General features: G+C 35.2%; 1 protein-coding gene across 3 annotated transcripts in view; it reads left to right on the top strand.

The window, feature by feature from the left end:
• The window catches only part of LOC136040900 (proton-coupled zinc antiporter SLC30A9, mitochondrial-like), a 150528-nt gene that overhangs the window by 37208 nt on the left and 96108 nt on the right, over positions 1-17212 (top strand). For all 3 annotated transcript variants that reach the window (XM_065725318.1, XM_065725316.1, XM_065725317.1), the window contains exons 4-5: positions 3656-3776; positions 14459-14597. In XM_065725318.1, coding sequence (XP_065581390.1) covers positions 3656-3776; positions 14459-14597 — 260 coding nt within the window. The remainder of the gene's footprint in view (positions 1-3655; positions 3777-14458; positions 14598-17212) is intronic.

Raw genomic sequence — 17212 nt, 5'->3', positions numbered from 1 at the left:
TTTAAAAGCAAAAGTTTATTTTATTAGCTAAAAAATCAAAGGATTTATAGTATTCTTTAGTAACTATATTTACGAGATAAGATTAATTACCCTGCCATGAATTTGACTTTAATAAAGTCTTTTCATTTTAAGTTAAGTGTACATACATTGGGATTTTTTTTGTCAGATACGGGATTATTTTTTATGGTTTTTATGAATGAGATAACCTAAGCAAATAGGATGAGGGACTTTCTATTTGCAAGCTGCTAATGACTGATAAAATTCACTCCAAGTCACATGTTCTAGTGTAGCAAAATAACCAAGAAACTTCCCGTTTAAAGGGTTAGACTTTTTAATTTTTAGCTGATTTTAAGGGGATACCAGCTATTTGCAAGTGACTTGCATTCAAGGGATACCAGCTATTTTAAGGGGATAAGCAAATAGGAGGAGGGACTTTCTATTTGCAAGCTACTAATGACTGATCATTCCAAATCACATGTTCTAGTGTGGCAAAATAACCAAGAAACTTCTCGTTTAAAGGGTTAGCCTTTTTAATTTTTAGCTGATTTTAAGGGGATACCAGCTATTTGCAAGTGACTTGCATTCAAGGGATACCAGCTATTTTAAGGGGATAAGCAAATTAGAGGAGGGACTCTATTTGCAAGCTACTAATGACTGATCATTCCAAATCACGTGTTCTAGTGTGACAAAATAACCAAGAAACTTCCCGTTTAAAGGGCTAGACTTTTAAATTTTTAGCCGATTTTAAGGGGATACCAGCTATTTGTAAGTGACTTGCATTCAAGGGATACCAGCTATTTTAAGGGGATAAGTAAATAGGAGGAGGGACTCTATTTGCAAGCTACTAATGACTGGTCATTCCAAATCACATGTTCTAGTGTGGCAAAATAACCAAGAAACTTCCCGTTTAAAGGGCTAGACTTTTAAATTTTTAGCTGATTTTAAGGGGATACCAGCTATTTGTAAGTGACTTGCATTCAAGGGATACCATCTATTTTAAGGGGATAAGCAAATAAGAGGAGGGACTCTATTTGCAAGCTACTAATGACTGATCATTCCAAATCACATGTTCTAGTGTGGCAAAATAACCAAGAAACTTCCCGTTTAAAGGGTTAGCCTTTTTAATTTTTAGCTGATTTTAAGGGGATACCAGCTATTTGCAAGTGACTTGCATTCAAGGGATACCAGCTATTTTAAGGGGATAAGCAAATAGGAGGAGGGACTCTATTTGCAAGCTACTAATGACTGATCATTCCAAATCACATGTTCTAGTGTGGCAAAATAACCAAGAAACTTCCCGTTTAAAGGGTTAGCCTTTTTAAGTTTTAGCTGATTTTAAGGGAATACCAGCTATTTGCAAGTGACTTGCATTCAAGGAATACCAGCTATTTTAAGGGGATAAGCAAATAGGAGGAGCGACTCTATTTGCAAGCTACTAATGACTGATCATTCCAAATCACATGTTCTAGTGTGGCAAAATAACCAAGAAACTTCCCGTTTAAAGGGCTAGACTTTTTGATTTTTAGGTGATTTTAAGGGGATATGGTAGAATTCAGGCTTGGTTTCTGTGTTTTTGATTCTGTTTGCTTTGAATTAGAATTAACAATGTTCTTGAACGATATGAAGCATATGATTGTTAAAATAGATAAAAAATGATTTTTTTTATTGTGACCCAGTATTAGAAGAAGAATCTAAATTGTGCTGTATATATTTTCCTTGTTTCATGTGTAGAAATGGAAATCATGATAAGATGTTTATTTCTCAAAATCTCTATCACAAGGAGCCGAATTTGACTCCGGGGTAAAAAACAACAAACAGTGAAAAACAAATATCGAATGAAATAGGACAAAAAAAAGACAGGTAGAATTAGTTAAAATACAATAGAAAACATACATTTTAAATTTAAACGGGGTGATAGAAACATTAAAAAAACGAGTGAATATATGGAAAAAATAGGCAATACCTGTAGAAGTAATAAAAAAGAGAAACTATCGGGATGTTTGTTAATTTTTTCAGTTTTTGAATACAAACCTATTGTGGACCTTCGACTCGTGTCAAAGATGGATCTAAGTCACTCTGGAATTCTGATTGAAATGTCGGACTGAAAAAGAATTATCTGGTATTTATAGCAAAGACTTTGAAGAGAAAAGACTGTTTGAGTAAACAAAAGTTGTTAGTTATTTTAAACAAAATTTCACAGGCCGGAAAGAGAATTTTACAGCTCATAAAACTCGAAACCAAACCGAATATTAGTCCATAAGAAGACTTTTTTTTATCTCGTGGAAGAAAATCCGGTTAACACAGCAAAATTACATTTATGTCGAAACTTAACTTCGGAACGGAGTAAGCATTTTTGTTTAAACTTTCTACTTTATTTCTTTTTGTTTCACTGTTTTGCTCTGTCAATAACTATTGAAGGTTTCCACAGGGACAATTTTTTATTTCATCATTCACAGGCTTCTAAAAGCTTAGGGTCTGTTATGCGACTTATCAAATTTTTAAACAGGTTTTTCCTGTAGAATCGCGTCATTTAAACTTCCTTTGGAAATGATTAAATATTTAGGATTTCAGAGATAATCTCACTCAGGCAACCATTCCAAATCGAGGTGCAGCCTTCCGCAAAGGTTTTCTTCGATTGTTCAGTGCGGGGTATTGCTTCTATCCAACCTTACCCTGTTTCTACGTGTCTGCTATGTTTGCTTGGTAGACAGTAGTATAACTAGGCCATCAGAGGGAGAGTGAATTATATGCTTATAGAAAACATTGAGACACATCTAGTCTTTCACTTGGAGGTTGTAATTATACCTAGTATGTACTACAATTAGTTGTGGATTCCCTATTTTTGAATCCGGTGTCTGGGGTTGTGTCAAATGGATGTTGGAGTGCCTACAAAGAGCAGGCATCCATATTCGACAATAAACTTGGTATAAGACTTGTAGAGAGTGGTATTCATGCTGGATGGTAATAGGCTCTTAGAAAGAAAAACCACACACAACTTTCCATGCAAGAGATCGGAAATTGTTGAAGTGTCGAAAGTTTTTGGGGGAAATATATTTCCAAAAAACTTAAGTTTGTCAACTCTTTGAATAATTTCACTCTTGAATATGAAGTTAGGATGTTGACGCAAGACATTCAGTCCCATCCTGCCCATCATTCAGTCCCATTAATGCCCATCCTGGTATCAGACTATTTTTCTTGTCTATGAGATCTGATTTTAGGAATAGGAAATGTTCATGATCATCAAGTTGGTTGATAGCTAGCTGGACATTCTGATCAAAGATTTGTCATTCAATTTGAAAATATTACATCCAAGGACCAAGGCCGCATCCAAGGGGGGGGGGAGGGTAGGTTTACCTGGTTCGAAACCACCGTACCCCATTGAAATTTTCGCCCGACTTGTGATAACGGGAGAAAAATATTGATGTGTTTTATTAAGTTCCTGTCTGTAAAGCCTCCCCCCGCCATGCCAAACAATATACCCCTCTCCGAACAAAATCCTAAATGCACCCTTACGAAGGACTGTCAATGAGCTGCGCAAAAGCTCTGAATAGCACTTGTTTAAATTATTACCATTTCATAATTGCCCATTTTCATGCCATTGTTTTTTGCGAAGTTTTTTATTAGTTTATTCCTTTTTAGTTCTTTTCTTTTTAAGATATTTTTAGTGTGAAGAAGACGCTACGTCAAATGCGTAAAGAAGAGTCACGAGAAAGTAGTAAGCCTAGAAGTGGATTGCCGGAAGATTCTGGAAGGGTTGTTGTTACTGCTATTGTTATGTAAGTCTTAATCTCTATTCAATAAAAGATCTTTATTTACTAGCATAGCTGGCTGCTATTGCAAGTATGTTAAAGTATTATATAAAATCCACATATATATATATATATATATATATCTATTTTTTGTAAAAATATTGCTAAAATAAATTAAAGCGGAAATTATGGTTGCGGTGTCATACGCAACTTAGTAAAAATGAATTTTAGTTCATAGTAACCAAAAATTTAAAAACATCCTTTGAAAAAAAAATAAAATAAGGACTAATCGCCATTTTAAGCTGACGTAGAAATGGTAACTTTATTCCAGCTACTTTTATTGGTAAAAGTTTATTGCGAAACAAATTTCTAAAAATAGGGAATTTCAAATTTTCTGGAAATTCCGAGAAATAAAGAGTTTCTAAACTTTCTAAAAATGGCATGAAACCCCTCGAAAATGGTGTCAGATCTAAATGAAAACTGCACCATTAGGATCATCGTAATTTTTTTTTTTTTTTACTGCTGGTAGGGCACTGAAATGTATTTATGTATTTATGTATTTATTTATAACCCATCATGCAAAATAATGAAGTGACGGAGTACATAGAAAAAAAGGAAAAAAAAAGAAGAAAGAAACAACATATCGTAATTACATTCTAAAATACAAACAAAAATAATTCCACGTCAAAAAACAACATTTTGCCATTCATGGCCGGGTTGCTTATTGCACATGTGTACATTCAGCTCAGCTAACTTAGCACACCGGTCAGACAATCTATATTTTTTCATCAAGTAGGAGTTGCGGGTCCAAGGAGGAACTCGCAACAGAAACTTAGCAAATTTGAAGAAAACACGCTTCATCCTAAGATGGTCAGATTCACTAAATATAGTGTAAAATGGTAATAAATACAGAATGTGTGGCTGGACGAAATTATTGTAAATCATCGCAAGATGGGCTCTTTTATATTATACAAAGATGTCTAAGGGCTCATTTGAAAACTAATTTGTATACTAACTTAGTTTTATAAGTAACTAGCTGTTGGGGTGGCGCTTCGCGCCCCCCAAGCCCCCCCGCACGCGTAAGTCGTTACGCGCCATATTAGTTACGTGCCATTGTAGTTATGTCCCTGTGTCCCACCTGTGAATATAAATAGATTTATATATGTGTTTCAAAGTACGTAAAAATTGCGAATATACAACATTTTTGGCTTTCCCACTACTGGGAGCTTTCCGTTTCCAATTGCCAGCAATTGATCTGAAAATGTTTGACCAGAGTCATCGTTTTACAATCGGACACGCATATTTGTAGTTAATTTTAATATTTTTACGTGTGCCCATAAATTAGAATTTTTCAGGCAAGCATTCATTTCGTCTGCAGGAGTTAAACTGCGTAAAAATTGTGAATATACAACATTCTTGGCTTTCCCATTGTCTGTGCATATACAAAGCCGTATGCACTAATAATGACGTCATATGCAAACGCTCTTTTTACAAACAAACATGCATACACACAACTCGTTTTTTTATAGATAGATAGATACATAGATACAATACAAATTAACTGCGTAAAACTTGCGAATATACAACATTCTTCGCTGTCCAATTGTCGCTGCATATAAATACATTGTCAGGTTTACCGACCCTCGAACATGCAACGTACAATTGTCCATGGCAAAAACAATCAGTATTAAGATCTATACCACATTTTTCTAATGATTGACCTTGAGCTTTGTTAATGGTGATTGCAAATGCTAATCGAATTGGGAATTGCAATCTTTTAAATTGAAAAGGCAGATCCGTTGGAATCATGGGAATGCCAGGAATAAGAACAGCCCCACCCTCAAAAGGCCCTGTCAAGATTGTGGCCTCTATTAGGTTTTCCATTGTTTTTTTTACGGCAAGTCGCGTGCCATTGCAAGGCTTTGGTGGGTTGATATTTCTTAAAAGTATTATTGGTACGCCTATTTTTAGTTGTAGCACATGTAGTGGAAACCCTGAAAGATCTATGGAATTTAAAAATTCAGATGGATAATTAACCGCTTCATTTGGTTCCAAAACTGTGTCGACTGACTTGCAAAGGACTGCTTGGTCTCGAATCTTGGTCAAAACAATATTGTTGATTTCGTGGACGTCTATATTTTTGGGTGCGAGAATCGCTCTTTCACTTAGCCATTTATTATTTTTATAATTTTTTAGAATATTCGGAAATACTTTTTCAATCAATTCATATTTGGACGCCACTAAATTACAGAAATCAGCAGGTAGTTGTATACGTCCTGAAATTGAGTCTATCGTATCATAAATGTCTTTTTGTTCCGACGTTAACTTGGAAATGTCATTTTGTACATACGACAATAGATCACTCGTACTGTAACTTTGTTCACGATCCAATTCTACACATGTCGAAACAGCAGCGATACGGTTAGGTGAAGGCATTCCCAAGTCCTGAAAGGTTTGTTTGCCATACGTACGCACAAATCTTCTATAATAACTAAAGTGTAGTTATAAATTTCTGATGTAAAATCAAAAGTCATATCTGACGTCTCTAACTGTTTTCGATGGAGTATATCTTCGGACATTTTTGACTTATATTTTTCCCATAACTCTGTAGGCGCTGATGGAGAGCAAGTGCACGAATTTGACTTGGGGTTGACGTTTCGTACGCGTCATTGATGCAGTTATCCCAGTGTTGGTCATTCTCCAATAAATTCAGAGCTTGGCATGCACTACGGTAAGTGTCATGTATAGTACCGTTTACAGTTCTCAAATACTCAAAGGATGTCGGACCGGGTACATTCACCAAAAGCAGGCGTAGAAAGAAGCATTCATGTTGATTGGGGTGAACGGTGTAGTCTTCCTATCGTGGTATCTTTGAAGATGGCAGGTTGGCCGTAAACCCACTGGTTATCTACTTCGATGGTGGTACCGTTGCCATTGTAGGTTCTTCAGTCATTTTACAAATAGAAATTTCTCTTTCAACGGTTTTCTTACAATTAAAAATTTGTCTTTGAACGATATTCTTAAATACCTGTGTCCTGGTCGTCATTTATATTCCCTGTGTCCCGGTCGTCATTTGTGTCCCGGTATCCCAGTCTGTAATTTCTCTTTGAGTGTTCCGGTCGTTATTTATATTCCTTCTGTCCCGGTCGTCATTTGTGTCCCGGTCTGTAATTTCTCTTTGAGTGTTTTTTCTTTTTAGTATTTTTTAGTTTTTTACATTTTTTTTTTCAGTTTTCCTTTTCTTCTTTATTTTTCAGCTTCACTATGAAATACATATCGCCGAACCTTTGTTTTTTTAACTAAAATCTGTTAGGCATTGATGACCTTATCCAAGTCAAAATCCCAAACCCAATCATCATCGCTATCATTTTCAGTTTTGATATGTTTTGACTCTCGCTGTCCAGGTGGATCTTCATCTAACTGCGCGGTTTTGCGTTCTTTAGCCTCAAGCCTGTTTCCTTGCTGTTCTGTTGATTCCTCGGCACGCTTTCTTTTCTAACTTTCTCTATCAGCAGCAAGTTTTTTGGCATAGACTCTTTGAGCATCTTCATCGGCTTTTGCCATTGTAAGTTCATCAGTCATTTTAAACTTAAACATTAATAGATTTCTACGTGAACATATATGTCTTAAATATCTTTAATGACGTCACCGTCATAGCAAAAACGACGACAACTAACTTCATGACGTCAGTCGACACAGAAACATGACGTCACCTGATCCACAGACAGACAACTTATTTTTATATATATAGATTAAAGTTAATAATAATATAAAATATGATTTTTGACAAAACTGTATTATCAATATATCTATATATATAAAAATAAGTTGTCTGTGTGTGTGTGTGTCCGTCGAGTGACGTCATGTTTGTGTGTCGACTGACGTCATGTTTTCGACTGACGAAATTACAGATCGGGACATCGGGACACAAATGACGAACGGGACACCGGCACATCTTCTATATATATAAAAATAAGTTGTCTGTGTGTGTGTGTGTGTGTGTGTGTCTGTCGAGTGACGTCATGTTTGTGTGTCGACTGACGTCATGTTTTCGACTGACGAAATTACAGACCGGGACATCGGGACACAAATGACGACCGGGACACCGGCACATAGGGAATAATACAAATGACGACCGGGACACAGGGAATATAAATGACGACCGGGACACAGTGACACAACTACAACGGGGACGCCGGGGGGCACAGGGGGATATATAAATGACGACGGGGACACAGGGAATGTTCGATTAGCAATCACCATCAACAAAGCTCAAGGGCAATCATTAGAATCATGAGTTATAACTAAAAAAAAATAAAAAAAGGTAAAAAACTAAAAACTAAAAAGAAGACCAATTAAAAAACGAATGTATATACAGACCGGGACACCGGGACACAAATGACGACCGGGACACCGGGACACAAGGAATATAAATGACGCCCGGGAAACTCAAAGAGAAATCACAGACTGGGACACCCGGACACAAATGACGACCGGGACACAGGGAATATAAATGACGACTGGGACACAGGGACACAACTAAAAAGGGGACGCCGGGGGGCACAGGGAGGTATATAAATGACGACGGCGACACAGGGAATGATCGATTAGCAATCACCATCAACAAAGCTCAAGGGCAATCATTAGAATCATGAGGTATAGATCTGAATACGGATTGTTTTCCCATGGACCATTATATGTTGCATGTTCAAGAGTCGGTAAACCTGACAATCTATTTATATGCACAGACAATGGGACAGCAAAGAATGTTATATATTCGCAAGTTTTACGTAGTTAAAACATATATATATATATATATCTATACTCACAGGTGGGACATAGGGACACAACTACAATGGCGCGTAACTAATATGGCGCGTAACGACTTACGCGCGCGGGGGGGCTTGGGGGGTGGGGCGCGAAGCGCCCCTACCAACTAGGTGTTGGGGTGGCGCTTTTTTACTGTTTTTAAAAGAAGAGTTCAGAGAAAGAGTCAAACTTTAGCGTAAAGAGTGGGGCGTTGATGAGGAAGCAGCCCCTTTCATATACGAAGTAATTTCTGTTCGTTTTAAGTTTTAATGTCGCTCCTTACTTTCAGTTGAAAAAACTTGTTTTTTTTATTTAATTTTTTGGAAGAAGTGCTTTGGTGGCCAACGCACAATCTTGCTTGGCCCGATCAAGTCTGATTTGCAGCCTCTACGAGGCTCTCACCAACTTGAAAGAAGGGAGGACTGTAGTTACAGATCATTATCCCAATGACCAAAGATTCACGTGAGAGGAAAATAGTTTATCAACTTAAGTGCCAGGGAGAGCTTACAGTGCTTGCTGCCTACTGTAACTAAGTAAGTATGGTACTAAAGTGCGAGCAGTATTGTACTATTAACGACATTATGATACTTAATAAAGCAGATTTGTAGATTTGGAAAAAGAAGAAGAAAAAGTTGTTTATCTGGAAAATTTAGATAACTTGTTAAAAATCTTAGCAATCTTTGGAATATGTAATAGTTGGAATATGATGTAGATGGATAAGGTATGAGAACCAGCCAATCTTGAGCTTTAAAAGGTACTTAACTCTTAAAAGTACGTAAAACACATTATTTTTTATTTAGTGTCTAATCCTTTATTTATAAAAACTTTAATCCCAGAAGAACTAATTTTTTTAAGGAATTTTGTATTGGTCATAAATTTTAAATATTGAGGGGTAAAAATGAACCAATGATTATGTAGGTCAACGGTCAACGAAAAACAAGCTGAAGTTTGTAGAAATTTACTCAATGTGTAGAAGTATTTCTTAAATAAAAAATAACTAATCCGTGTTTTAACTAAATTTTAGGAGTTTTTCGGTTGTATCATTCTGTTTTTTGCATTGGTCATAAATTTAAATACTGAGTGGTAAAAATGAACCAATGACTATGTAGGTCAACGGTCAACGAAAAACAAGCTAAAGTTTTGTAGAAATTTTACTCAGTATGTAGAAGTATTTCTTAAATAAAAAATAACTAATTGGTGTTTTAACTAAATTTTAGGAGTTCTTCGGTTGTATCATTCTGTTTTTTGCATTGGTCATAAATTTAACTACTGAGTGGTAAAAATGAACCAATGACTATTTAGGTCAACGGTCAACGAAAAACAAGCTAAAGTTTTGTAGAAATTTTACTCAGTATGTAGAAGTATTTCTTAAATAAAAAATAACTAATTGGTGTTTTAACTAAATTTTAGGAGTTCTTCGGTTGTATCATTCTGTTTTTTGCATTGGTCATAAATTTAACTACTGAGTGGTAAAAATGAACCAATGACTATTTAGGTCAACGGTCAACGAAAAACAAGCTAAAGTTTTGTAGAAATTTTACTCAGTATGTAGAAGTATTTCTTAAATAAAAAATAACTAATTGGTGTTTTAACTAAATTTTAGGAGTTCTTCGGTTGTATCATTCTGTTTTTTGCATTGGTCATAAATTTAACTACTGAGTGGTAAAAATGAACCAATGACTATTTAGGTCAACGGTCAACGAAAAACAAGCTAAAGTTTTGTAGAAATTTTACTCAGTATGTAGAAGTATTTCTTAAATAAAAAATAACTAATTGGTGTTTTAACTAAATTTTAGGAGTTCTTCGGTTGTATCATTCTGTTTTTTGCATTGGTCATAAATTTAACTACTGAGTGGTAAAAATGAACCAATGACTATTTAGGTCAACGGTCAACGAAAAACAAGCTAAAGTTTTGTAGAAATTTTACTCAGTATGTAGAAGTATTTCTTAAATAAAAAATAACTAATTGGTGTTTTAACTAAATTTTAGGAGTTCTTCGGTTGTATCATTCTGTTTTTTGCATTGGTCATAAATTTAACTACTGAGTGGTAAAAATGAACCAATGACTATTTAGGTCAACGGTCAACGAAAAACAAGCTAAAGTTTTGTAGAAATTTTACTCAGTATGTAGAAGTATTTCTTAAATAAAAAATAACTAATTGGTGTTTTAACTAAATTTTAGGAGTTCTTCGGTTGTATCATTCTGTTTTTTGCATTGGTCATAAATTTAACTACTGAGTGGTAAAAATGAACCAATGACTATTTAGGTCAACGGTCAACGAAAAACAAGCTAAAGTTTTGTAGAAATTTTACTCAGTATGTAGAAGTATTTCTTAAATAAAAAACAAGAGCTAAGAGCTCATATGGCACTTGTGACGAGGTCGGAAGAGCCGAGAGCTCATATGGTACGAGGTCGGAAGAGCCAAGAGCCAAGAGCTCATTTGGTACTTGTGAGAAGGTCAGAACCTAAAAAATCCTAAAGAACCTAATGAAATACCTCATTTTTTATAATCTTTCAGAATTAACCCTCGCCCCCACTCCCCCAAAGAGACCGGATCCGCCCTTCCAACTCCCCCGAATGTCACAGGATCTGGTCGGAATTTGAAATTAGAACTTTATAGCACAAGATCCTTCTAAATATCAAATTTAATTAAGATCTGGTTACCCTTTCGTAAGTTACAAATACCTCAATTTTAAATCTAAGCGTTTCCTATCATTTTAGGTCTCCCCACCCCAAACTTCCCCCAATGTCACCAGATCCGGTCAGGATTTAAAATAAGAGCTTTGAGCCACGATATCCTTCTAAAAATCAAATTTCATGGAGATCCAATCACCTGTTCGTAAGTTAAAAATACCTCATTTTTTCAAATTTTTCAGGATTAACCCCCCCCCCCCAACTACCCAAAAGAGAGCGGATCCGTTCCGTTTATGTCAATCATCTATCTAGGACTTGTGTTTATTTTTCCCACCATGTTTCATCCCGATCCCTCCACTCTAAGTGTTTTCCAAGTTTTAGGTTTCCCCCTCCCAACTCCCCGCCCCCATCACCAGATCCGGTCGGGATTTAAAATAAGAGCTCTAAGACACGATATCCTTCTAAACATCAAATTTCATTGAGATCCGATCACCCGTTCGTAAGTTGAAAATACCTCATTTTTCTAATTTTTAAGACTTACTCCCCCCCTCCCAACTACCCCAAAGAGAGCAAATAAGTTCCGATTATGTCAATCATGTATCTGGGACTTGCGCTTATTTTTCCCATCAAGTTTCATCCCGATCCCTCTACTCTAAGTGTTTTCCAAGATTTTAGGTTTCCCCCCTCCAACTCCCCCCAATGTCATCAGACCCAGTCGGGATTTAAAATAAGAGCTCTGAGACACAATATCATTCCAAACATCAAATTTCATTAAGATCCAATCACCCGCTCATAAGTTAAAAATACTTCATTTTTTCTATTTTTCCGAATTAACCGGCCCCTACTCCCCCCCCCAGATGGTCAAATCGGGAAAATGACTATTTCTAATTTAATCTGGTCCGGTCCCTGATACGCTTGCCAAATTTCATCGTCCTAGCTTACCTGGAAGTGCCTAAAGTAGCAGAACCGGGACTTTAGGTTTTCTCCCTCCAACTCCCCCCAATGTCATCAGATCCGGTCGCGATTTAAAATAAAAGCTCTAAGACACAATATCATTTCAAACATTAAATTTCATTAAGATCCAAATACCCGCTGATAAGTTAAAAATACTTCATTTTTTCTATTTTTTGCGAATTAACCGGGCCCCCACTCCCCCCCAGATGGTCAAATCGGGAAAACGACTATTTCTAATTTAATCTGGTCCGGTCCCTGATACGCTTGCCAAATTTCATCGTCCTAGCTTACCTGGAAGTGCCTAAAGTAGCAAAACCGGGACAGACCGACAGACAGACAGACCGACAGACAGACCGACAGACAGACCGACAGAATTGGCGACTGCTATATGTCACTTGGTTAATACCAAGTGCCATAATAACTAATCGGTGTTTTAACTAAATCTTAGGAGTTTTTCTGTTGTATCATTCTGCAGGCTGGAAAATATTATATACTATATGGATGTAAGGACCACGTCATATAACTGACAAAAATGTAACCTATACTAGGTACTTGTCAATTATACAGAACACACCCAAGAATGGGAGTTAGGTTAATTCTAATAAAATATACCAAAATATGATGAAAATATAATACTTTAGTAACAAAATTATGGAAGCTACAACAGAGAATTATGGAAAGCATGCCTCCCAGAACGTATTATGTTAAATATCTAACATAACCTAGCAAAAATACTAACTCTATATATTAAATATTTAATTGAAATATAACTACAGCGTAGTTTTTTCCACTGAGCCTAAGCTAATTGTCTCCGAATACAGACAGCTAAACTGGTTTTTCGCATATCTTACATATCAAAATTCTTGAGTGTATTCTGTATATTTAACCAGTACCCTATACTATATTGAAGAATAAACAAAAAGCGTTAATCAATAATGACCTATTTTTCAATGAAATTCGTATTTAATCAGTAATAATCATGTGTTTAAGAAAAAACAACTGAAAATATTACTGCTAACATTAAATCCCCTTACTATTAAGCTGTTTCAGTTTTATATTACGTGGTTTGAGCGCGCTCACCAACACTTCTGCTTCTTCCTATCTTGTTTAAAGCTTCATCTTTCGTTATCTCCTCAAAAATTTCAAAATGTTCATCAATGTCATCTCATCCCAGCACAATATGGGGTCTTTTACGATCTTGACTGAAAGCACATTCTTTATTCAATATGGAAAATAGGCTGAGGTAGATCAAAAGACCTTATACTGTGCAGCAAAATTTTTTAAGGAGGATGGAAAACCAAAAAATGTGCTTAAAGTTTTTATATAAGTATCCAAAATCTGGCAGGAGTAATTCTAATATCACAATTTATGTTTCCTATGAACCACACCCGTAGAAAAACTGCCAAATAATCTTTTTAATTATTGCAGCTGAAAATACAACTAGTTCTACACATAGACCAGATACTTGAGGAAACCAGATGATTGTCTATGTAGCTCAACAAGAAGTGGGATTTTATGGGCAAATGAGTAAATTTTTAAGCTTTCTGTTTTTTTATCTGCGGAGGCTCCTATGAAGCTCAACAAGAAGTGGGATTTATGGGCAAATAAGTAAATTTTTAACCTTTCTGTTTTTTTTTATCTGAGGAGGCCCCTAGGAAGCTCAACAAGAAGTGGGATTTTATGGGCAAATGAGTAGATTTTTAAGATTTCTGTTTTTTTTATCTGCGGAGGCTCCTAGGAAGCTCAACAAGAAGTGGGATTTTATGGGCAAATGAGTAAATTTTTAAGATTTCTGTTTTTTTTTTTATCTGCGGAGGCTCCTAGGAAGCTCAACAAGAAGTGGGATTTTATGGGCAAATGAGTAAATTTTTAAGATTTCTGTTTTTTTTATCTGCGGAGGCTCCTAGGAAGCTCAACAAGAAGTGGGATTTATGGGCAAATAAGTAAATTTTTAAGCTTTCTGTTTTTTTTTTATCTGCGGAGGCTCCTAGGAAGCTCAACAAGAAGTGGGATTTTATGGGCAAATGAGTAAATTTTTAAGCTTTCTGGTTTTTTTTTATCTGCGGAGGTTCCTAAGATAGAGTTTTGAATGGTCTTTTAGGGGAACTGCCCCTTCTTCTCTGTAGAGAAATGATAACATTGATATAAAGAAAATATTTCCTGTGATACCTTCGATATGTACTTACAAGTCTTTGGTAATTTTTGTCCAATGTATTAGTTGTTAATGTATTCTGTTATGATAGTTATTTAGTTGTTATAGTACTAAGTGTTAGTTCTAACTGCTAAGTAAATCTGTTGTATTCTTTTTTAGCAATTCCTTAAATTTTGTTTTCAAATTGGGTGCGTGGTTGTATAGTGGATCTCATTCCATGTTTAGTGAATGTTTGCATTCCTTGGCTGATACTGTCAATCAGCTTATACTTGCGTTTGGAATATACAAATCTAGTCAAGTAAGTTATTTTAATTCATAAAACTTGAAGTCATATTAGATATTTTTTTTGATTCTATTGACTGCTTACGATTTAAATATACTTCAAATGGATTTTGAATATAAAGAATTAAATGTGAAAAGTACAAACTGCGTTTGTAGGAATGATACCACATTGTGTTTACCACAAAGACTCACACTCATCGAGAAAGAAGGCGTTTCAACAAGGAGGCTTGAACTTCAGTCCCAGTACTTAACAATCAAACTAGACTTAATAATCAAATATTTTCAGCCTTGCTGACGCGAGATGAAATCCTACAAAATAGTTGAGTAGATTTATATGTAAATATTGAGTAGATGTAAATTTGTTCCGTTTATTTCCATTTATTTTTGGCTGCAATAATTAAAAAGAAGGCGTTTCAACAAGGACGCTTGAACTTCAGTCCCAATACTTAACAATGGAACGAGACTTAATAATCAAATATTTTTAACCTTGCTGACAAGAGATAAAATCCCTCAAAATTGTTGAGTAGATTTAGATGTAAATACTGAGTAGATGTAGAATTTGTTCCATTTATTTTCGGTTGTAGTAATTAAAAAGAAGGCGTTTCAACAAGGACGCTTGAACTTCAGTCCCCATACTTAACAATCGAACTAGACTTAATAATCAAATATTTTCAGCCTTGCTGACGCGAGATGAAATCCTACAAAATAATAAAGTAGATGTATGTGTAAATATTCAGTAGATGTATTTTTTTTTTTTTTTGATAACCAAAGACAATTGTGATGCAAAACTTCGTGAATGTTTTGGCTTCTTCTCTTTTTCTGATCTTACACCCGCTCCGCTGTCTTCAGTTTGAAAAAAAAGTCTCCAGTTTCATCATCAATTTTAAACAGGAGGGGGAAGGAAAAACTGAGGTAATTTTCCCAATGAGCGAATATGAAAAGTGATAAAAATGTTTTGGTAAAAGTGCTTCATTTTTTGAAGAAAGACGAAGATTTTGAAAATACAGAAAACTAAAAATAAAAAATAATTTATAAACCACATATAAAAGAGGATAAGACTCAATAACTCATAAGTCAACACCGAACAAGTTACTCGCCTTATTTTCTATCTTAACTGCAGTAATTTTACTCTTGTGCATAGCATTAATCCCTTAAAAGTAATTATTTCTTTTTTTTACTTAAAAATAAAATTGTTTTTTTGGGGGAGGGGGATACTAGAAAAATACTAAAAAGCATCAAAATGTTTATATGAACTTTTGTTACGTTTTTATGAGTCGGACAAAAGTTTTGTGGGAGGGGGCCTCAAACCCTTTACCCCTCTCCCCCTCTCTCTCCTGGTTACGGTTTTGCTTGCAAAAGGAGAAGGGATTTTGCATAATTTTTTTTTTTTGTTTTACTATATCAAGGATGTCTATATAGCTACCTAATATAGTACATGCTATATATTGTAATATATGTATATTGTAATATATGTATATTGTAATAAATAAATATTGTAATATATTACAATATAGTGCATGTAATATAGTAATATAGTACTAATATAGTACAGTATTTTACCAGCAACCATTTTGTAGTCTCTGCCTCAAGATTTTGAGATTCCATTTTATACTCAGATGGACGCAAACCTGAAAAATTATTGGAACCCTCCCTCTAAAGCTCAACTAGCAGTACCTTTGTCATCAAAAATATATTAGTATGCTCTTAGTCGCTACCTTCATACAGCAGCGAAAAAGAAAATAATGAAAGATGATTAAGAAAAATATATTCTAATTATCCACATTATGAGTGGGACAGTTTTGACCGCGAAACATATGTAGCCCCTCTAAATTTTTAGTACTTCTAAGTCGGTGCTTTTGAATAGTAATTAATTAATTTATGTTTACCAAGTGTGTGCTGTGAGGTGACAGAAAGCCAGCGATGCAGGGCTTTCGCTGGGAAATAGTATGTGAAGCTTTCACTTCTGCTAGTTCAAACATTTTCAAATCTGCAGTCTTAAAGAACGATCCGACAAGATTGTTGTTTAAGGTGAGATACTCTGTAAGGATGGATTAGTTTATTCGTACTCTTAATTATGAATTATCTGTCCGAGGCATCAACCGCTTTCTTTAGACGTGGAGCAAGGGGATGGACATTTCACAACCTCCTGTTTTTGTGGCTGAGCGTCCTGCTCAGTAGCAGTGACGAAAGTGGCAACTAAACTGGCCTTCAGATACAGATAAGTCTCTGTGTACCATGGGATTGTGGGAGTCTGGTGGTGGTTCTGGCCTCTCTCGCTCCCTTGGCAAATTTTTTTTTGCCCCACCTCTGTCTTTCACAAAGTTTTTAGGCTTAATTAAAAAAAAAATAATTCATTAATAAAATTATTATCAATTTATTAATTAATTACTAATTTGCGTTTCAATTACTTTTTAGTTATTATTCAAATTATTTAATTACTTAATTTTTATATTTAATTTTTTTAGATTTTTAAATTTATTTTTATTTATTAACTAATTAATAATTTACTTACTGTGCCCTCTACTTTGTTTTAATAAAAATGAAATATCAAATCTTACAAAATGACTATAGCCGTTAGATTGTTTATTTAATATTTTGCGCCACCAAAATTTCTTCGACCGGGGCAATTGC

Source organism: Artemia franciscana, chromosome 21 (assembly GCF_032884065.1).
Source record: "Artemia franciscana chromosome 21, ASM3288406v1, whole genome shotgun sequence".
In the NCBI taxonomy this organism is placed as follows: Eukaryota; Metazoa; Arthropoda; class Branchiopoda; order Anostraca; family Artemiidae; genus Artemia; species Artemia franciscana.
Note: the sequence above shows the minus strand (reverse complement) of the source record. Positions and strands in the feature narration are given on the sequence as shown.